The sequence below is a fragment of the Thalassophryne amazonica genome, chromosome 6 (genome assembly GCF_902500255.1).
Source record: "Thalassophryne amazonica chromosome 6, fThaAma1.1, whole genome shotgun sequence".
Classification (NCBI taxonomy): domain Eukaryota; kingdom Metazoa; phylum Chordata; class Actinopteri; order Batrachoidiformes; family Batrachoididae; genus Thalassophryne; species Thalassophryne amazonica.
In genome coordinates this window covers 92,379,747-92,403,016 of record NC_047108.1, presented here as the reverse complement: position 1 = coordinate 92,403,016, position 23,270 = coordinate 92,379,747, and the positions used below count along the sequence as shown (strand labels likewise).

Genomic DNA, 23,270 nt, shown 5'->3' with positions numbered 1-23,270 from the left:
AAGCCATCACTTGACCCAGCTATCTTAGCTAATTATAGGCCAATCTCCAACCTTCCTTTTCTCTCAAAAATTCTTGAAAGGGTAGTTGTAAAACAGCTAACTGATCATCTGCAGAGGAATGGTCTATTTGAAGAGTTTCAGTCAGGTTTTAGAATTCATCATAGTACAGAAACAGCATTAGTGAAGGTTACAAATGATCTTCTTATGGCCTCGGACAGTGGACTCATCTCTGTGCTTGTTCTGTTAGACCTCAGTGCTGCTTTTGATACTGTTGACCATAAAATTTTATTACAGAGATTAGAGCATGCCATAGGTATTAAAGGCACTGCGCTGCGGTGGTTTGAATCATATTTGTCTAATAGATTACAATTTGTTCATGTAAATGGGAATCTTCTTCACAGACTAAAGTTAATTATGGAGTTCCACAAGGTTCTGTGCTAGGACCAATTTTATTCACTTTATACATGCTTCCCTTAGGCAGTATTATTAGACGGTATTGCTTAAATTTTCATTGTTACGCAGATGATGCCCAGCTTTATCTATCCATGAAGCCAGAGGACACACACCAATTAGCTAAACTGCAGGATTGTCTTACAGACATAAAGACATGGATGACCTCTAATTTCCTGCTTTTAAACTCAGATAAAACTGAAGTTATTGTACTTGGCCCCACAAATCTTAGAAACATGGTGTCTAACCAGATCCTTACTCTGGATGGCATTACCCTGACCTCTAGTAATACTGTGAGAAATCTTGGAGTCATTTTTGATCAGGATATGTCATTCAAAGCGCATATTAAACAAATATGTAGGACTGCTTTTTTGCATTTACGCAATATTCTCTAAAATCAGAAAGGTCTTGTCTCAGAGTGATGCTGAAAAACTAATTCATGCATTTATTTCCTCTAGGCTGGACTATTGTAATGTATAAAGCGCCTTGGGGCACTGTTTGTGTGATTTGGCACTATATAAAAAAAAAAAAATTGATTGATTGATTGATGTAACGCCAACTCAAATAAACACACATTCTTGCAAGGTAATGTAATTTAATTTAGTTGGAACTACAGTAGTGTTCAGAATAATAGTAGTACTATGTGACTAAAAAGATTAATCCAGGTTTTGAGTATATTTCTTATTGTTACATGGAAACAAGGTAGCAGTAGATTCAGTAGATTCTCACAATCCTACAAGACCAAGCATTCATGATATGCACACTCTTAAGGCTATGAAATTGGGCTATTAATAAAAAAAAAAGTAGAAAGGGGATGTTCACAATAACAGTAGCATCTGCTGTTGACCGCTACAAACTCAAAACTATTATGTTCAAACTGCTTTTTTAGCAATCCTGTGAATCACTAAACTAGTATTTAGTTGTATAACCACAGTTTTTCATGATTTCTTCACATCTGCGAGGCATTAATTTTGTTTGTTTGGAACCAAGATTTTGCTCGTTTATTAGTGTGCTTGGGGTCATTGTCTTGTTGAAACACCCATTTCAAGGGCATATCCCCTTCAGCATAAGGCAACATGACCTCTTCAAGTATTTTGACATATCCAAACTGATCCATGATACCTGGTATGCGATATATAGGCCCAACACCATAGTAGGAGAAACATGCCCATATCATGATGCTTGCACCACCATGCTTCACTGTCTTCACTGTGAACTGTGGCTTGAATTCGGAGTTTGGGGGTCGTCTCACAAACTGTCTGTGGCCCTTGGACCCAAAAAGAACAATTTTACTCTCATCAGTCCACAAAATATTCCTCCATTTCTCTTTAGGCCAGTTGATGTGTTCTTTGGCAAATTGTAACCTCTTCTGCATGTCTTTTATTTAACAGAGGGACTTTGCAGGGGATTCTTGCAAATAAATTAGCTTCACACAGGCGTCTTCTAACTGTCACAGCACTTACAGATAACTCCAGACTGTCTTTGATCATCCTGGAGCTGATCAATGGGTGAGCCTTTGCCATTCTGGTTATTCTTCTATCCATTTTGATGGTTCTTTTCTGTTTTCTTCATGTGTCTCTGTTTTTTTTTTTTTGTTTTTTTTTGTCCACTTTAAAGCATTAGAGATCATTGTAGATGAACAGCCTATACTTTTTTGCACCTGCATATAAGTTTTCCCCTCTCCAATCAACTTTTTAATAAAACTACGCTGTTCTTCTGAACAATGTCTTGAACGTCCCATTTTCCTCAGGCTTTCAAAGAGAAAAGCATGTTCAACTGGCTTCATCCTTAAATAGGGGACACCTGATTCACACCTGTTTGTTCCACAAAATTGACAAACTCACTGACTGAATGTCACACTACTATTATTGTGAACACCCCCTTTTCTACTTTTTTTTTACTAATAGCCCAATTTCATAGCCTTAAGAGTGTGCATATCATGAATGCTTGGTCTTGTTGGATTTGTGAGACCTCTACCTGAATCTACTGGTACCATTGTTTCCCATGTAACAATAAGAAATATACTCAAAACCTGGATTAATCTTTTTAGTCACATAGCACTACTATTATTCTGAACACTACTGTACATATATTTATTAGATGGAATCCAATCCAATGAGTCAGTTTAATGAGTGCATCACTCAAACAAATGACTCATTGGATGAACTCAATTCAGTTATGGGCAGGCTTTCCATCTAATATGTAGCCCCAACTCAAATAAAACACATCCAAGCAAGCTAATGTAATTTAATTTAGTTGGGACTATATATATTTATTAGATGAAATCCAACCCAATTAGTTCTTTGAGTGTATCACTCAAACAACCGATTCATTGGATGAACTCAATTCAGTTATGGGCAGGATTTCCATCTAATAAATATATGTAGCCCCAACTCAAATAAACACATCCATGCAAGATAATATAATTTAAATTAGTTGGGGCTACATATATTATTAGATGAAATCCTGCTCATATTCGAACTGAGTTCGTCCAGTGCATCAGTTTTTGAGTGTACCCTGACTTCATGCACTTGAAAAGCTGAGCAACAATCAGAGGATGTGGGTTCATTATTGCCCTGGATTGAGACACAGAACTCAGTCACACTCAGAAGAAGACATCAAGAATGCACTGAAAATGAAACACAGCAAAAATTTGGTCAAAATGGAAATAAATGCTGTTTTCACATGTACAGTTTGTCCTTATTTACATCCCTACCATGTTATTAGCGAAAGACACATCTCTACTAATTTCTTAAGGTCATTTTATGTTACTCTGTATTCACAACTCCATAGCCATGCAAAGCCCTCTGTATCACTGCAAACCCTCACCAATCTCCTCTCAGTAACCTGATGTAACCCCTCCCAAAATTTAAACTACACATTGAAACAATGGAAATCACACAGGGTGTAATTGGTCACTTTTCCAGTTTCAATCCCCCATCTCCCGGCATATTTAAAAGTGTTTGAAGTGTGCTGAGCAATTACATTTCGATCACGGTCAAATAGAGGAAACTTTTGTAAAGGAAGTCCACAAATATTAAAACCTTTACAACACAGCGTTAAAAAAAACTCCAAAGACACTCAAATCAATCAATCAATCAATCAATCAATTTTTTTTATATAGCGCCAAATCACAACAAACAGTTGCCCCAAGGCGCTTTATATTGTAAGGCAAGGCCATACAATAATTATGTAAAACCCCAACGGTCAAAACGACCCCCTGTGAGCAAGCACTTGGCTACAGTGGGAAGGAAAAACTCCCTTTTAACAGGAAGAAACCTCCAGCAGAACCAGGCTCAGGGAGGGGCAGTCTTCTGCTGGGACTGGTTGGGGCTGAGGGAGAGAACCAGGAAAAAGACATGCTGTGGAGGGGAGCAGAGATCGATCACTAATGATTAAATGCAGAGTGGTGCATACAGAGCAAAAAGAGAAAGAAACAGTGCATCATGGGAACCCCCCAGCAGTCTAAGTCTATAGCAGCATAACTAAGGGATGGTTCAGGGTCACCTGATCCAGCCCTAACTATAAGCTTTAGCAAAAAGGAAAGTTTTAAGCCTAATCTTAAAAGGTAGAGAGGGGTGTCTGTCTCCCTGATCTGAATTGGGAGCTGGTTCCACAGGAGAGGAAGCCTGAAAGCTGAAGGCTCTGCCTCCCATTCTACTCTTACAAACCCTAGGAACTACAAGTAAGCCTGCAGTCTGAGAGCGAAGCGCTCTATTGGGGTGATATGGTACTACGAGGTCCCTAAGATAAGATGGGACCTGATTATTCAAAACCTATAAGTAAGAAGAAGAATTTTAAATTCTATTCTAGAATTAACAGGAAGCCAATGAAGAGAGGCCAATATGGGTGAGATATGCTCTCTCCTTCTAGTCCCCGTCAGTACTCTAGCTGCAGCATTTTGAATTAACTGAAGGCTTTTTAGGGAACTTTTAGGACAACCTGATAATAATGAATTACAATAGTCCAGCCTAGAGGAAAATAAATGCATGAATTAGTTTTTCAGCATCACTCTGAGACAAGACCTTTCTGATTTTAGAGATATTGCGTAAATGCAAAAAAAGCAGTCCTACATATTTGTTTAATATGCGCTTTGAATGACATATCCTGATCAAAAATGATTCCAAGATTCTCACAGTATTACTAGAGGTCAGGGTAATGCCATCCACAGTAAGGATCTGGTTAGACACCATGTTTCTAAGATTTGTGGGGCCAAGTACAATAACTTCAGTTTTATCTGAGTTTAAAAGCAGGAAATTAGAGGTCACCCATGTCTTTATGTCTGTAAGACCGTCCTGCAGTTTAGCTAATTGGTGTGTGTCCTCTGGCTTCATGGATAGATAAAGCTGGGTATCATCTGCGTAACAATGAAAATTTAAGCAATACCGTCTAATAATACTGCCTAAGGGAAGCATGTATAAAGTGAATAAAATTGGTCCTAGCACAGAACCTTGTGGAACTCCATAATTAACTTTAGTCTGTGAAGAAGATTCCCCATTTACATGAACAAATTGTAATCTATTAGACAAATATGATTCAAACCACCGCAGCGCAGTGCCTTTAATACCTATGGCATGCTCTAATCTCTGTAATAAAATTTTATGGTCAACAGTATCAAAAGCAGCACTGAGGTCTAACAGAACAAGCACAGAGATGAGTCCACTGTCCGAGGCCATAAGAAGATCATTTGTAACCTTCACTAATGCTGTTTCTGTACTATGATGAATTCTAAAACCTGACTGAAACTCTTCAAATAGACCATTCCTCTGCAGATGATCAGTTAGCTGTTTTACAACTACCCTTTCAAGAATTTTTGAGAGAAAAGGAAGGTTGGAGATTGGCCTATAATTAGCTAAGATAGCTGGGTCAAGTGATGGCTTTTTAAGTAATGGTTTAATTACTGCCACCTTAAAAGCCTGTGGTACATAGCCAACTAACAAAGATAGATTGATCATATTTAAGATCGAAGCATTAAATAATGTAGGGCTTCCTTGAGCAGCCTGGTAGGAATGGGGTCTAATAACAATGTTGATGGTTTGGATTGAAGTAACTAATGAAAATACCTCAGACAAGAAACAATCGGAGAGAAAGAGTCTAACCAAATACTGGCATCACTGAAAGCAGCCAAAGATAACGATACGTCTTTGGGATGGTTATGAGTAATTTTTTCTCCAATAGTTAAAATTTTGTTAGCAAAGAAAGTCATGAAGTCATTACTAGTTAAAGTTAATGGAATACTCAGCTCAATAGAGCTCTGACTCTTTGTCAGCCAGGCTACAGTGCTGAAAAGAAACCTGGGGTTGTTCTTATTTTCTTCAATTAGTGATGAGTAGAAAGATGTCCTAGCTTTACGGAGGGCTTTTTTATAGAGCAACAGACTCTTTTTTCCAGGCTAAGTGAAGATCTTCTAAGTTAGTGAGACGCCATTTCCTCTCCAACCTACGGGTTATCTGCTTTAAGCTACGAGTTTGTGAGTTATACCACGGAGTCAGGCACTTCTGATTTAAAGCTCTCTTTTTTAGAGGAGCTACAGCATCCAAAGTTGTCTTCAATGAGGATGTAAAACTATTGACGAGATACTCTATCTCACTTACAGAGTTTAGGTAGCTACTCTGCACTGTGTTGGTATATGGCATTAGAGAACATAAAGAAGGAATCATATCCTTAAACCTATTAGTTCATGGAGGGAACCTGCACATAATGTTGAATTGGAGGTCGTTGATTTTATAAAGAAGTGGAGGTCATTGGGGGACAAATTTGTCTGTTTCAAGAAAAAAAAAAAAAATGACCAGCAGCAGTGGTGATGCAGGCAGCAAGAAAATCCCTGCCTTGTACATGGTATTCTTCACGTTGCACCTCCTACTGTTCTGGCGGTAAATTGCATTGTGACACCAACCAACGTGACGGAGAACATCAAAAGGTTCATGCCCACATTGGCGTGATTGCATGGTCACAGAGTTACAGAGTTGTAGAAGCATTACAAAGGGCTTTACTGTGTGAATGATCATGCATGCATTCCACATGCAGTTCATTCTTATGACTTTCTTACCACAAACAATCACATCATGGACACATGTGACACCTTCTTACTGCGTTTGTCCTGCACTAATCAATAGGGGTGTCGGAAAAAATCAATTCACGTCCGAATCGCGATTCTTATTTATTACGATTCTGAATCGATCCAAAATGTCCAAGAATCGATTTTTTAAAAGCATTTTTTAAACATAATCTTGCTTACTCGCTGCGTGTACTGTTTGCCAGGCAAAGGCTTCCGTACTACAGCATCCCCGCGAGGGGGGAGGTGGTCCGGCGTGCTTCAAACACTCGCGCACTGCAGAGTTCAGTGGCTGTAGCTTAGCATGGCGGACGAAGAGCTAATTCAGCCACCACTGTCTTTGCTGAAGGCAAATGTTTGGGCGCATTTTGGATTTTATTATTTGCTGCGTAAGAAGGAGCTTGACATGACTTATGTAGAGTGCAGAATCTGCAAAATGAAAATCAAGTACTTCGGAAACACTTCAAATCCGCAAGCCCACATGCTGCGCTATCACCCGTAGCTAAAAGAGGGGAGCAGCGGTCTCTGCTGACTACTGACCAGCGCTTCACTAAACTGCCAGCCAACTCCGAACGAGCAAAGCAGATAAGTAAATTTACATCTAGAATCACTTGATTAACCTTGTAAAGCTGCATTTTCTTAAACATAAACATTTTTTTAAGTAATATAACTATTTCTCAGAGCTCTTTGAATCGAAAATCGATTCTGAATCGAATCGTCACCCCAAGAATCGGAAACGAATTGAATCGTGAGTTGTTGTACGATTCACATCCTTACTAATCAATACTGCACCAGGTACTGTGCTTTTCATTCATTCTGCAAGTGTTCTTGTGTCTACTTGTATGAAAACAGCATCTACTGCCAGCGTGCCATCTTTTTTATTAACACACTCAAATATGCTCCATGCACATGTTTTGAAGAAACCAGGATATATATCAAGAGGTGGAATGTTTTTTGGGTTTCTTGTTTTTGTGGCTGCATTCAGCACCATGGACAGTGATTGCTGATTGGAGGCTCACACAGACAGGTACTGTGTGAACCTGTTCACGCCTCATTTGTGCTGCATCAGTGAAGTTTCTGCGTTTCTGCTTGGATTAATTAGTCATTAATACATCAATAGAATTGTACATGTTATATATAATTCTTACAGTGTCCAAGTTCTCACAGTACATATTTGAGTATGTCCAATGTTTGAACAAATCCTCCATGTCCTTGGAGAATATACTATGCCCTTTGCTTTATCTACTGGGTTCCTAATAAGTTGTACATTTGTATCTGTATGCAGTGAAAGAGTTAAACTTGTAGAGACATTCACTTGTCTTGGCAGTGAAATTCATGTTTGTTATCTTATGTCTTCGACCTTTGATGTTGAGAGAAGCCTGGGAAAGCATATGGAATCATTCGGCCCCTGGACAAAAGGTATTTGGTGATGCTGATATATTTGCAGTGGAATGAAGGTCCAAGTCTTTAAAGTCCTGGTGCCTCCTGTTTTAATGTCTCATTGTACAACTTCTTGTCTTTGGTACTTGTTCTCTTCAGAGAGTGCTTAGATATTGCTGGAATGACTTTGTGTCAAATTAGTGGTTACTGAGCTAAGATGTGGAGTATCACTTGGATTGTAAGGGAACCTCAGGTATGATATTTTGGCCATGTGGCATGTTTCTCTGGCCATGATCCACTGTGCAGGACACCAGCAGCTGGAGAAAGCCAAGTGGACACTCACATTTCACTTGGCTGCAGCACATCGAAGGATACTATCGAGATGGACTAGCGATTGTCTGCCTGGGAGATTGCCATCCAAGCTCTAAGACTATTCTGTAGCATGATCGCCTGGGGCAACTGTTTGTTGTGATTTGGCGCTATATAAGAAAAAAGTTGATTGATTGATTGATGATGGATGTGGCAGTACACAACACCAGCATATGTTCCATGACTTGGCCTCTGGATGGTGTATAATGGATCAAAGAAGTGAATATCATCAAAAAGATATTTAAAAAATGCAGAGGTTGAAACTGAACTCATAGATGATACTTTGGTCTTGACTTGATTTGCTTATATATGATCTTTGAGAATTGACTTTTATATTTCAGTCTCAATCCTAATCTTTTATGACAGTGACATGTGAACATTTCAAGGTGAAGTAAGGGTGGTGTTATTTTTTATTTTTTTTAATTTCCTTCAGAATGTCCTCAAGTGTGGCTCTCCTTAACTTTATGAGGCTTGCAGGCATCATTCAGAGTGTTAAACCTGTATTGATGTGCCCTCTTTTGCATAATATTACAACCCAAAGGAGGGATGCTGTGGATGCGTGTGCACATCAAGATGCCTCTCACATGTTGCAAATTAGTGTCCAAAGCCATATAAACTCTTGATAGCTGTGAAGAAATACTATAATCAATGACACAGATTTTATCTCTCTAAACAGCAGTTATTAATGGTCATTGACACCAATGCACCAATGTGTTCTAGGAATCAGGTAACAGCATTCTTAAGTCCAAGGCATCTGCAGTGTGATTGAATGAGAAATCCCTTATTGCATAATTAATTGAGGCAACACAGGCATAATATGGTGAGGTGGAGTGAAATTCTCATCATTTGTGGCATTTGAATGCAGGGTGCACATATCCAGTTGCACATTTTACCTTTGCTTTAAAAAAAAAAAAGTTTATTTGATCTCCACACCTCCCAGATAATGAAACTATTATTCCACCAAGAGCTTGTTGGTGGAATAAGGTCCAAGATCATGTTAAACCTGTGCATCCACTACATGATTTCTGTCCAAAAAGTGTTGGCAAACTCCAGACGCACTGAACCTATGCCAAGAGGGACATGCTGCCGGTGTGGTCAGCAGATACATGTGGGGTTCCCGACACACCTGGGATGTTTTGTGTCGGAAAGTGTGTTATCATTCCTGTCATGTTGCCAGTCATGGTAGGTGGTTTCACCAACCCAGTCTCACGGCATGTTGTGATTCAGCAGCACGAAATATACATTCAACTCTTGGTTCATCATATTGTCAAGAAAAGTGCAAAATTTTCATCATGGGAGCACAAATTTATTTTAATTGATTCCGTGACGGCTGCACGGAATTAAAAGTGCAGCGGGGGGAGGGGGTCGGGGTGGTTATGGTTAGGGGAAGGAGTAGGGTAAGGGTATGCTTAAGGTTAGGGTTAGGGGGTAGGAGTAGGCTTAGTAATAGTGAGTTAAAAACTGTGACGGGAGGACGAAAAAAATGTGAGACTGGGCTGGGTTTCACTGATTTAGTAGATGCTAGATAATTTGGTCAAAATTACGAATAGCTGTGGCTCAAAGTTGCATGTAGTTTGTCTGCCTCATTGCGACGCTCTGCAAAGCTAACATGCTAGCAAACACAGGGAGAAACATAATACCCACTATGTGGCCAAATTCTACTGTATGCGGAATACACAACAGAACAGGAAGCTAAACCGAGAATTAATCAATAGATAGAACGTTTGGCTTGGGATAGTGTGAGAACTTTTTGTTGATTATACAAATTAGTGATGTGATCTAGAAAACATGTTTTGACCGTGGTTCCAGAGTCTGTATAAAAATGACGACTTTATGTGGTACGCTGAATTGGACCTCAATACATCACCAACTGATTCAGTACAAATTGTTTGAAAGATTACATTTGATTTGGGGTTAAAACAGTTAAACACATGTGAATGAGCTAGGATTGCATTGGTCTTCAATACCTTACTTACGTAAAGGCTATGGTGAGTGTAGGGTGTCTGCATTCACCAGTACGTTACTTGTTTCTCTGGAAATAACAAAGATGAGGAGCTTGCCTGCTGGTCCTGACTTGTTGCATAATATTTTATTGTGTTATTGTTGGGAGCTTTTAAAAGTGGTGAGGGACTCTAAGGCTTTGGGGCTGAGAAAAAAAACAAAAAAAACAGTCCAAGGATTTTCTTTTACTGATAAGGTTGACTGCCCCAGACTGTGAGAGTGCTTCACTAATTATTTGAAGCCTCCTCTCAGATTAGGGTAGACATGCAGTGCTTACAGACAGTCACATAGCAGCCAATCAGACCATGTAATAACTAGAGGGCCAATATTCACTCAAATCCACTTTAACACCTCAAAAAAACAAAAATGTGGAAAGTCCTAATGCTCCGTCCAATTCCACGCCACGCTACCTTGATAAACACTGATGGCACCCCCGCAGTGGATGCCATTTTTACTCTGGCAATTAGGCAAAGCAGCGGATTATCACTTCCTCAGTTCAGCACACCACAAATCCATCTGGATACAATTATTCCTGTCCCACGTCTGCAGCCATTTGGGCTTCTTGGGCATATGGCCAGTAGAGAAAAGTTCTCAAAGATTTTGACTGCTTTAAGTCCCAATTGTGTTTGTGTGTGTGTGTTTCCGTCTTGCGAAATGAAGTCTATTAAACAGTAACACAATACTATTCTTTACAAGGTTTTTTTTTTTTTTTTGTTTTGTTCAGTTTTTTAAATGAGGGTCATTACACCATATACCAACTGCAAAACAGTATTTTTCACTATACCAATACACCATATATCATATATAAGAAGAAGGGCCTTTATTGTCATTGTACATAGATGAATACAGTGAAAAATATTTGTCCTGTGTAATTTAACCATCCTATCACAATTAGACACAATCCAACCACTAGGAGCAGTGGGCAGCCACAGGTATTCACTCCAGAAGTAGAGATGCTGCTTTGGTCTGGAATAGACAAGGAACAGACCCTAAATAAGCATGTTTTTGATAGTAGGAGGAAACTCACACAGGCACAGAAAGAACGTGCAAACTCCACCCAGAAAGGACCAGATGGGATGCGATCCCACGACCTTCTTACTGTGAGACAACACTGCTAACGACCAAGCCACCCACAAGTCTTTCGTTATCACCTGTACTATAAAAAACAGACACCACCTTAATATGAAAGTGGGGCCATATGCCACACTTTGTGTTGCTGTTGTTTAGACAGAGTTTTTTGAGCAGGTAGGCCAATGAGATAGGAGTTGGGCTACCAATATGTAGGCCTGAGTTTGATTCCCAGTCACATTACCTGTCTGTGTTCTGGGATAAGACGGATCATCTGCATTGTTCCAGTCCACCAAACAGGAACTTGGGTTGTGGCCTTGCCTGGGATCTGGGAACTAATGTGTGATGGACTGGAATCCCATCCAAGGAGAGTCAAAGAATCCCATCTGCTTCAGGGTATGGAATCCACACATACACATGGGTGCCAAAGGGCCATAGGATGTATTACTTCTTCTTCTTCTTCTTGCATGTCTTCAAGTCTGACTTGTCTATTAAATAAGAATGAAATGTTTTTTTAGTAACAATGAAGTCTGAGTTTATGGAACTCAGGGAAATCAGGAACTCAGCTTGCTTTAGGGGTTGGTAAGGTTAGACCTTACTTGTGTGAAGCGCCTCAAGGCAGCCTTGTTGTGATTTGGTGCTATATAAACTAAATAAATTGAAATTGACATCTAAGAATTTTCTGTCTCTCTCTTACACACACACCACACACACACACACACACACACACACACCACACACACACACACACACACACACACACACACATACATTCCTGTATGAGTACAAATGAAACCTTGGGAGCAACACAGTCCTGGTGAATATTTTATGAGACCAATAAGTTCAGCTTGGCATTTCAGCTTGGGACTCCAACGAGGGCGGTTGCATCTCCTCCACTCTCCCTTGTCTCTCTGCTTTTAACCTTCAAGTCCCTACTCCACCAGACTGTGAATTCCTCAAAACTATATTGGATTCTGGATCTATTGGACTACTATTGGATTAACCATGGAATTGATCAGCTGGTCTCTGAACGCTATTGACACCATTTTTTCTACAAGAAGGTCAGGACCAGGGGATCCTGCCTGCCCAGATGGAACGTATCCTGTGGGCTATGTCCTAGACTCCTGGAGTTCCTGGCGTGTGGCATGCTTGGCGCCTTTCTTCATTGAGGATGTCGAGGATTTATTCATTTTTGGTCTCATGGTAGCAGGGCTGGTACTTTCTGGCTTATGTGCTGCCCTGATCTACCGGAAAATTGGCAAGATGGTGGCATCAAGAACCACGGGCCCTCGCTTGTCCGTCATGATTAACAAGGTTGGCAAGGCAGTGCATTCTCAGACTGCGTTGACTCTTGAACTCAGACGCAAATTGGATGACACCTTAGAGCTGATGCGTGCCTTGCAGTTGAAGCTGAAGGTTTCGGAGGCCGGTGAATATTCTTAATTCAGTATTGGGGGAATATTCTTAATTCATAATTTGGATTTGGCTGTGTGAGTGGAACTGTTAATAGTGTTTTCACTGCTCGGCTGCAACACTACAGACTATCTAGCATCAAGGTCCAATTGCCCACTGTTTACCTCCAGAGGAATTTATCCAGGCTCTGGTGAGATTATTTGGCTCCATTCTTATCTCAACCCACAAGGACAATAAACTGACAGACTTACACATGGACTGAAGAATGCTCCAGTTTTCTCCTCTCACCTCTTTCCTGCCCCTCCCTTCCTGTGGCTGGCCTCCGTTCTTTCCCAAGCTGGCAGGCAGCGCGACTTGATAGTTGCAGTGGCTACCAACACACTCACATCGCCTCAATTGGAAAACGGACTGTTTCAAGTTTAGTGCACATAAACAATGTCAAATGTAAATGTGTTGTGATGTGTGCCATTATTACGGTAAACAAGTAATAATTGTAGATCAATTGCTGTTGTATGTGGAATGTGAATGTGGAAATCTGAAATTTCCCCATTGAGGGATGAATAAAGGCTTATGTAATCTAATCTAAGTTAAATTCATTGTATTTTTCACTAGCAAACCTCCATCTGTCATTTTTTGGGAATATGTTCCTTACATTAAAAAAAAAAACATCCCTCGAAAGACACCCAACTTGGTACACTGGCAGCGTCTGTCTATGAACCAAAAATGCAGGCTAAACAGATTTTGTCTTGTGACACCTGGATGACATCTCATTCTGGGTGTTGTGGGTACAGATCAGAGGTTTGTAAGGTCTGGATGGGCTCATCTTTCTACTTGAGGACTCTTTTCAGTATGTTTGCTCATATTTTTATGCTCGGTTCTCATGGTTTTTAAAAGCTGCTCGGTGTGGGTTTTAGTAGTCGTGCACACCTCCATAATACACAGCGGCGAGCTCATCAACTCCAGTTAATTAGCAAAGCGGATTAGTTTTTCAGCTAAAACTATTAGTCGACCAATTTGCGTCCAGGAAATTTAGTTTTGCCAAGTGGAAGTCAGCTAACATTTGTTTGAATAAGGTTTAAGAGTCAAAAACATTTGTAAACCTTCAAATTATACACGATTGTTCCTATTGGAGCTTATACACATCTTCAACATGCAAATCGACTCATTACACAAAGGCAACCTCGAGGAGATGGTGAAGCAGGAGGTCAAGCATGAGGAAATGCATTAATTAGCTTATTAAAATTATTCTCCATGTGTATTTTTTATTTCTTTGTGTTTCTTATTCGTTTAATGTTTTCTATCCTGTGAGGCAACTGTGTTGAATGGAAACTACTGTTTAATTTCAATTTTTTTATTCAGTTATTTATGTTGATCTTGAGCATCGTCTGATCACAGCATGCTTTGCTTTTTAGGTCTGTGTTTCAGGGTTTAATACACACTCGAAAAACTCACGCATTGGATGAAGTCAATTAAATTATGAGCAGGATTTACATCTAATAAATGTATGCAGCCCCAACTTAATTAAATTAAATTATCTTGCATGGATGTGCTTTATTTGAGTTGAGGCTACGTATATTTATTAGATGGATAATTTAATTGAGTTTATGTTTTGTTTTTCATCATGTTTCTGTTCATCGATTGAATCATAAGTCCCTTCGCCTGCTCCCTTGTTTGCACTCGGGGTCACAACAGCAAATCCAAGGTGGATCTGCATGTTGAATTGGCACAGGTTTTACATCAGATGCCCTTTCTGACGCAACTCCACATTACATGGAGAAATGGGGCAGGAACTGGGAACCTTTCACACTGAAACCAAGTGCACTAACCACTTGGCCACCACCCCTGCCCTTCTGCTCACTGATCGAATACTTCTGAAATTGCAGTGTGTCACCCTTCATTTCAATTCTTCTTTTGAGATGATGTTTGCCTCAGGCAATCCTGAAGCCCAGAAAATGGGTCCATCGATCTCCTTCTCTCTCTTTCTCTCTCTCTCTCTCTCTCGCTCTTTACCTGCTGGCTCATCAGGCTCATTTGAAGTGAACTGTCACTCTGTTCAAGAATCAGATTGATTCACGCTGCCACTAAACCCTCATAAATGCAACAAAAGTGGCCCTGCCTGAAAACACTTTCAAAATTGTATTTAATCCAACAAACAAAGCATACTGTTGAACAAAAAAAAAAAAAAAAATGATGGGCTAATGGTCACTTCCCCTTTTATGGAGCAAATGGGCATTTTTTTTGTAAGGGACTTTCCACTTTTCATACAATGAAGGGTATTCATGAAGATTTACAGATCGAGTGAAGAAAGAAAATGTGACTAGAAATGTTGAGTAACTTCATTTTTCATTTATTTCACATTATGTACAATTTTTTCATTTGAAGTGTAACTGTCACTCTGTTCAAGACTCAGATTGATTCACGCTGCCACTAAACCCTCATAAATGCAACAAAAGTGGCCCCTGCCTGAAAACACTTTCAAATTTGTATTTAATCCAACAGACAAAGCATACTGTTGAAAAAAAATGGATGGGCTAATGGTCCTTTCCCCCTTTATGGAGCAAATGGTTATTTTTTTGTAAGGGATGTTCCACTTTTCATACAATGAAGGATATTCATGGTGATTTACAGATTGAGTGAAGAAAGAAAACGTGACTAGAAATGTCAAGTCATTTTTTTTCATTTATTTTACATTATGTACAGTTTTTTCATCTATTTCATTTCTTTTGTGATCCAAAGACTTTGAACCCATTTCTAGCACCAAAACAGCATGTCCACAGTAAGTGTATTTTCAGTTAAGATTGGAAGAATTTTCTAAAAACTAATTTCATTTGTTCAGATATAGAGCCAGAGTTTTATGTACCATGCTCAAGATAATTATGTGGCACATATTCAGAAGGCTGAGATTGTTGTGAACATTGTGATATGCAACACATAGGCATCATACTGAAAAAAGTACCCCACCAAGCCAAAGCTAAAGTCGTATAATGATAGTGGTAGCTTCAGACTGATGTTTTATCGATTTAGGACTATCAAATTTAAATTCAGCTCACCATTTTGCAGTGATCAAATCTACTTTTTTGGTTAGCTGTGCAGCTGAATGCACCATAATGTTCACACACACAAGTGTGCATGAGTGTGGTAAAGTGGATATTGTTTGCAGGTTTTCAGATGAGATAGTCCACTCACCACCCAACCACTGCTTATGTACAAACCCTCTTGTGTGCCCTTTCCTTTTGGGTTGTTTCTTTCCATCCCAGCAAACCGTAGCCTTGGCTGTCATCTATCTCATGCATTGAATGCTTTTTAATCATGAATGCTCCTAACACATTTTTTTTTCCCTGTGTGTCTTTTTTCATTTTTCTTCAGATATGACGGTGTCATTGCAAAAAGGTAAGACAACACTCAATCAGTCACCTGTGGCTTCCTGTGCACATTCACACAAGTGTGTCACTGTGTTTGTGCTTTGGCTTTTGTGTTTTTGTTTTTTTGTTTGTTTGTTTTTGCTAATGAGAGGAAAAAAATCCTAGTGCTGATGTGATGATTTAAAATGAAGTTGCAGAGTGTTCCTATTACAGAACAATGTGTTTGATTACAAAGTCAATCACTTACACCCACTGACACTTACAGTTTCCTGCCATCCTGCGATGACAGCCCAACCAATCGCTGTGCCTGCCTCACATCTCACATTCAGACTAATCATAGTATCGCTTTGACTCCTCCACACCTCCACATGTGTGTTAAAGTGAAGTTGGAGGAGGTGATTGTTTTGCATAGTGGAGCTTCAGGGAGCGCTTTACGGGAGCCTACCTGTGGGCTGTTTTGATTCACTAAAATGATTGAGGCAGACAGTTAAAGTCTCTAAACAACTCCAGGGGTTTTGTTCTGAGTGGCAGCCTGCAGGTGGACGCACTGAGGACTGGCACCCCTCTGCTTTACATACTGACAACACAGTGATGGCAGAGGGTGTGTCACACTGTGTATTTGCAAAGCAGGAACAATCAGCCTGCAGAACTCCCCACAGATTGTGTTCAAACCTTCATTGATTCCTTGCTGCATTAAAGGGAGGATGATTTTGGGTTTTGTCTGAGCTCTTGAGAGAACAGAATGTGATTGAAAATAATGTTATCACATGGATTTGACATCATGTCCGCAAGATGTTAATTAAAGGAGTCATATTACACGCTTCTTTAATAATCTACACTGAGAAAAGGGAATTGTAAGTGCATATCACTAGTGAATAAAATGTCAAATGAGCTAACTATATGAAAATATTGATAGATAGATAGATAGATAGATAGATAGATAGATAGATAGATAGATAGATAGATAGATAGATAGATAGATAGATAGATAGATAGATAGATAGATAGATAGATAGATAGATAGATAGATAGATAGATAGATAGATAAACTTTATTGATCTCACAGAGGAGACATTCACATGTTACGTCAGCTCTTAAGAAAACACACAAGGTGGGTGCAAGTAGAGGAAAATGTTCATTGAACAGTGTGTGCAAGAATAATCAATAATAATACTTGTAACAGTACAAGACATAAGAAATGAGGTAGAAATAGAATATGTATGTATATATACACACACGTGCGTACATACATATATATATATACAGTGAAGAAAATAAGTATTTGAACACCCTGCGGTTTTGCAAGTTCTCCCACTTAGAAATCACGGAGGGGTCTGAAATTTTCATCTTAGGTGCATGTCCACTGTGAGAGACATAATAAAAAAAATAAAAAAAATCCAGAAATCACAATATATGATTTTTTTAATAATTTATTTGTATGTTACTGCTGCAAATAAGTGTTTGACCCCCTACCAATCAGCAAAAGTTCTGGCTCACACAGACCTGTTAATTTTTCTTTAAGAAGCCCTCTTATTCTGCACTCTTTACCTGTATTAATTGCACCTGTTTGAACTTGTTAACTGTATAAAAGACACCTGTTCACACACTCAATCACACTCCAACCTGTCCGCCATAGCCAAGACCTCTGGATCATCACCTAAGATGAAAATTTCAGACGCCTCCATGATTTCTAAGTGGGAGAACTTGCAGAATCGCAGGGTGTTCAAATATTTATTTTCCTCACTGTATATGCATATACACATATACATACACATACCTATGCACATACACATATATATATATATATATATACGAGGTCTCTTAGATAATAAACCGACCCTTTTATTTTTTTTTAACTATATGGATTTGAATGACATGCGATTACACCAATCATGCTTGAACCCTCGTGCGCATGCGTGAGTTTTTTCACGCGTGTCGGTGACATCATTTCCCTGTGGGCAGGCCTTGAGTGAGATGTGGTCCCGCCCTCTCGGCTGAATTCCTTTGTTTCACACGCTGCTCGAGACGGCGCTGCGTTGCTTTATCAAAATTTTTTCTGGACCTGTGAGGAATATCCGAGTGGACACTATTCGAGAAATTAAGATGGTTTCTGTGAAAAGTTTAACGGCTGATGAGAGATTATGGGTGTTTCTGTCGGTTGTAAGGACTTCCCACGGAGCGGGACGTCCTGCAGCGCTTCCAGGCGCTGTCGTCGGCCTGTTTCGAGCTTAAAACATCCTAATTTAAGGCTTAATTCACCCAGGACATCGGTGAGGAACAGAGAAGATTCAGAAGAGGCCGGCATGAGGAATTTATGCGGACATTCCACTGTTTAAGGACATTTTTTTAATGAAAGACGTGCGCGCAAATTCGCCGAGTCGTTTCCGTGACGACTCGGCAAATCTGTGTGCGCCGCGACAGGAAAAACACCTCTGTGTTGAAAACCATTTGTAGAATTCAGGCGGCTTTTAATGGCTTTCAACAAGTGAGTAACTGAGAAATTGTTTAACAGCTTGGACATGTTCCAATGTGCCCGTTAAGATTTCCAACGGAGGTGTTTTTCCTGCCGCGACCCCCCGCGGTCGGGTCCAGCCCGACATGCGACTCTGCCCGCACGTTCTTTCATTACAAAATGACCGTTAACAATGGAATGTCCGAATAAAACTCCTCATGCCGACTTCTTTTTAAAGTTCTCTGTTCTCTGACGACTTACTGCGTCAACAGAGCCTGAAATGTGGAAGTTTTCAACTTGAAATGGCGAGACGCTGCCGCCTCGAAGCGCAGATCGCCGTCAGGCGCCGTGGACCGTCCTTAAAGCGACACTACCAGATCAAAATCTCTCATCAGCCGTTAAAATTTTTACCGAAAACCAGCTGAATTTATTGAATGGTGTCCACTCAGTTGTGCCTTACAGTTTTGAAAATTTTTTTTTATCAACAAAGCAACAGTCTCTGAGCCATTCCTAAACAATGAAAAAATCGACGAGCGGGTGGACGACTCCTCACTCAAAGACTGCCCACAGGCGAATGATGTAACCGACAGGCGTGAAAAAACTCTCGCATGCCCACGAGGGTTTCAAGCATTTCTGATGTATCACACGTGATTCAAATCCATATGGTTTTTGAAAAAATAATAAGGTCGGATACTTTTCTAATAGACCTCGTATATATATATATATATATATATATATATATGATTGGGATTGAAAAGGAGATAGGAGCATCTTCTTTACATTATGTGAAATGGAGTTTAGATGTGATAAGGTGACATTAATGCTGGGATTTGTATACGAGTTGTGATTGCACATGATTTGTGGAAATTTTAATAATATTGCACGTGATTTGTGGACATATTATTGCATGTGGTTATTTCACAGTGTTATTGTACAGTCTGACAGCAGCAGGGAGGAACGACCTGCGGTATCGTTCCTTCTTGCACTGAGGGTGCCTCAGTCTGTCACTGAACGAGCTGCTCAGCTCCACTGATGTATTTGATGTATTTTTGTATGTATTGTATGTATGTATGTATTGATGTATTTTGTTTTATTTTTGGTGCTGTATGCCCAGAGAAATTAAGTCATAAACATGGGGAAATTACCATGATTTCACCTACCTCTGATAAAATGCTCAGAAACCTCAAGCTGTGAGGAATATGAATTTTGGTGACATCATCTCAGGTCACGCACCTAAAATGAATGGGGGAAATGTAATTGTTTACATTACGAAATCAGTGATTTTTGTGTATTTTGATGGTGAATACATCAAAACTGTTAAAAATTTGTGTTTTCCATGGATGGAGTCACTGGACCATTGTTGCCTATTACATAGAAAGATTTTCTAAAGATAATATTTTGCTGAAGAAAGTGAGAGTTATGTTTTCAGGAGTCCCTCTGGGACAGAGCAGAAATGAAACAGACCACAGCGTGAGACTGGCCTTCAAAAAATGGATCTAACTGCAGATTTTATCCGTTCCCGATGCAAAAAGCATGGAATCTGGGGTTTGTAGTTTGTTCCATGGCACTGCGCTAAGCTAAGCTAAGGTGCTACATGCAGGAGTCTTGCAACAAGCTCGCTTCTATGATCACGAGTCATACCATGGGTGATCGCTGTTAATATGAGAACAGTGATGTGGATCAGCTTCCAGACTAAGCTGGCTAAGCTGAGCTAAACCAATGGCTAAGCTAAGGGCTCCTTCAGACATAATGCAAATAAGTACAAAACAGGGCGAGTCATGGCAGAACAGCTCATATGAGCGAACCATGAAAAAATTGAGCCTACGGGCAGGCGTGAGCGATGCCGCTATGGCGGTTTCATGCACACGGGAACACAGTAGGAGCAGCTGCAGCATGTGTAACCACATTGTGTAGCTGCTGTGAAAAAAAAAAAATACATCATACCACCCACAGAATTTGAACCTGCAAATTCCAAAAGCTCTAATTACCAGTCAGAAACTTTACCACTGAGCTACCATCGTTGTGCTGTAAAAGGTGCCGGAAAATGCCTGATATCAAGAAGGGCATGGGCGTATAAAAAAATACAACCACACACCATATAAAAACACTGCATTTTATTGAATGTTATCAAGCATGCAATACAAACATGATCCATCTGTTCCTCTGTAGATGACCCATGGTCAGACATACAGCCATGAAATAACATGAATGAGAAGCAGGGTGCCCTTATCATGTCCACATCTGGTGGCAATGTGGATGGCGCATCACAGGACAAACGCCACATCATGTGGAACAGAGCTCATGTGGGTAGTGTGACATTCAGATCACCCACTGAGTGTTATGATCTGACAGTCTGTTTCACCTGGGGTAGCCTCTCAATGCACGTGTTTCTCCCAGCTGGGACATCCAGAACAAGAGATCTCCACAGCTGCTCCTGTCGGCAGACGCGCCCCCTTGTTAGTTCAGCACACACACTGTGTCACTGTGTCTGTTTTGCAAAGCCACACTAATGGGGCACATAGACAAATTTCACATCCAGCTCGATAGTGATTGTCTGCTGGCTGTTGTTGTGTTAATAGCGCGAATGGCCACACATTTTCTAAGTGCCCAGCGAGCAGTGTTAGATGTTCGTGTGTGTCAGTTGGAATTTGACTGACACCTGCCGTGAGAGGGTTCGATGGGCTCTCACAGCGCACATTGTCTTTCAGTCGCTGGTGTGCATAAATAGTTGTAGCAACAGGTGTATGAGGCGTTGGGGGGCAGCTACGATTTTACACGTATTGCATACGATTCCTGCTTCAGTGCGCACCTCATGTGCAATTCAACCACATTCGTACTATGTGTGAAGGAGCCCTAAGCGAAGCTACAAAGAGATGTCCAAAGAAGGCTGTAGATCAGAGTAGTCAAACTGATTCTCGAAAGGTAACTGATTCCATCTGCTGAAAGTGATATTCATCAATGAAATCACCTGGTGGAGTGGGTGGTTGTAAAGAAAACCTGCACCCTGTTGGCTCTTTCTGGAATCAGTTTTAGACCTCTGCTAATAGATGAACGCAGTTTTCCTGTGGAGGAAACACAGCGCCACACTGTGGAGTACTACATGGCTGTGTGTGAACACAACAGGAGTGAAATCAGACACCACTTTCAAGGTATGTCTTCATTATTTTTCAGTTTTATTGGGATGTATGCGATTGTTTTTTGTTTATTTCTGAATACGCTGCAGTTTACAAAAAGGCGGAGACAGGCAAATGTTGATAGCGACATACAAGAATTCGATTTGAAAACCAAATTAAAGCCATAATATAATATTGACTGTGTGTACTGGAGTAAATCATGAAGTGGATACAGGCGGCGTGACCTTCAGGCAGGTAATATTTAGCACCATAGATTACGTCACTTTTATGGGTAAAAAATAGCTGTGAATCTATGTGCAATTTTCAGACACTGTATGGCTAATTTATTTTTATCAGCGACATCGGGATTCGTGCAAGTTAATGAGTTAGAAGTAATGATTCATAATCTGGTATATAAAAGATAGTATTAAAGATAGTGATTGGAGTGAGCTATGCTCTTTAAAATGTGCTTCTACTTGGAACACTCAAATGAATTAGGCTAATCCAAACTGGTTCAAAGAGTAAAACTGATGCAGACTTGTTAACTTAATGCAGATAAAATTAAAGCTCATTGTGCAAAATTTAGTGCCATCTAGTAGTCAGGTTGCATTATGCCATTCTCCTTCAGGTTTTCACTTATCCCCTGCTTGCCATTCATGCTTCCTTGGCACTTATAATGAGCAATTCTGTATGTATGACCCTTTATTTCATACTAAAAGGGATTCTCAGATTTGTTAGCCTACACTGGAAGCCAGTAGGCGGTGCATAGGAAAGAAACCACTGATTCTTCCTCTTTTTTCCTTCAGTCTTTGGGCCACACTGCAAAAATATTTGGTACTCAGCGGTTTCCTATAATTTCAATTATTTCATTTATATAGCGTCAAATCACAACAAAGTTGCCTCAATGTGTTTCACACAAGTAAGGTCTAACCTTACTAATCCCCAGAGCAGCAGTGGTAAGGAAAAACTCCCTCTGAGGAAGAAAGGAAACCTCAAGCAGAGCAGACTCAAAGGGGTGACCCTCGCTTGGGCCATGCTACAAACACAAATCACAAAACAATTCACAAAACTAATCCAGAATGCACCGCGGTGCCAGCAGAGTTCATGTAAACAAGGGCAAAGAGAGGATATGGATGGTGTTGATTTAGCGAGTTCACAGGCGATAATGATGATGATACGTTCTCCCAAGTTGAGAGGGTTATCTAGAGGAGGTGTATGCACCTGAGATGGATTTCTGATGTGCCCCGGTGTTGATTTATTGTCCACACTTCAAAATGTGTTATGCTGTGAGTGCTGAGCTCCTGACACCAGAACTCTACTGAAAAACCGACTTCTTGTGTGAGTTATGGACCACGTGACAGCGTGAGATTCACAACTGCGAAACACCAAATGACAGGCATTTTAACATAGAGGTACAATATATCAACTTCCATGATGGTGGCCTGCTCCCATGTAGATATGAAGGATCATTCGAAGTTCATGAAAATGCCTTTCTTATGGAAACACATGAGTTGGCTGTTGGAGGTAATGCTAAAAAGTAAAAAGTACATGAAACAAAGATTCTTATTTAATTTGACTTCTATTTTGTTGTAGTTGTATGAACACAA

At 40.1% G+C, this 23,270-nt stretch overlaps 1 protein-coding gene across 1 annotated transcript in view; it reads left to right on the top strand.

Moving 5' to 3' along the window:
* The window catches only part of LOC117512653 (cadherin-4-like), a 990,586-nt gene that overhangs the window by 439,411 nt on the left and 527,905 nt on the right, over positions 1-23,270 (top strand). The window contains 1 exon segment of the mRNA XM_034172806.1: positions 16,103-16,126. Coding sequence (XP_034028697.1) covers positions 16,103-16,126 — 24 coding nt within the window.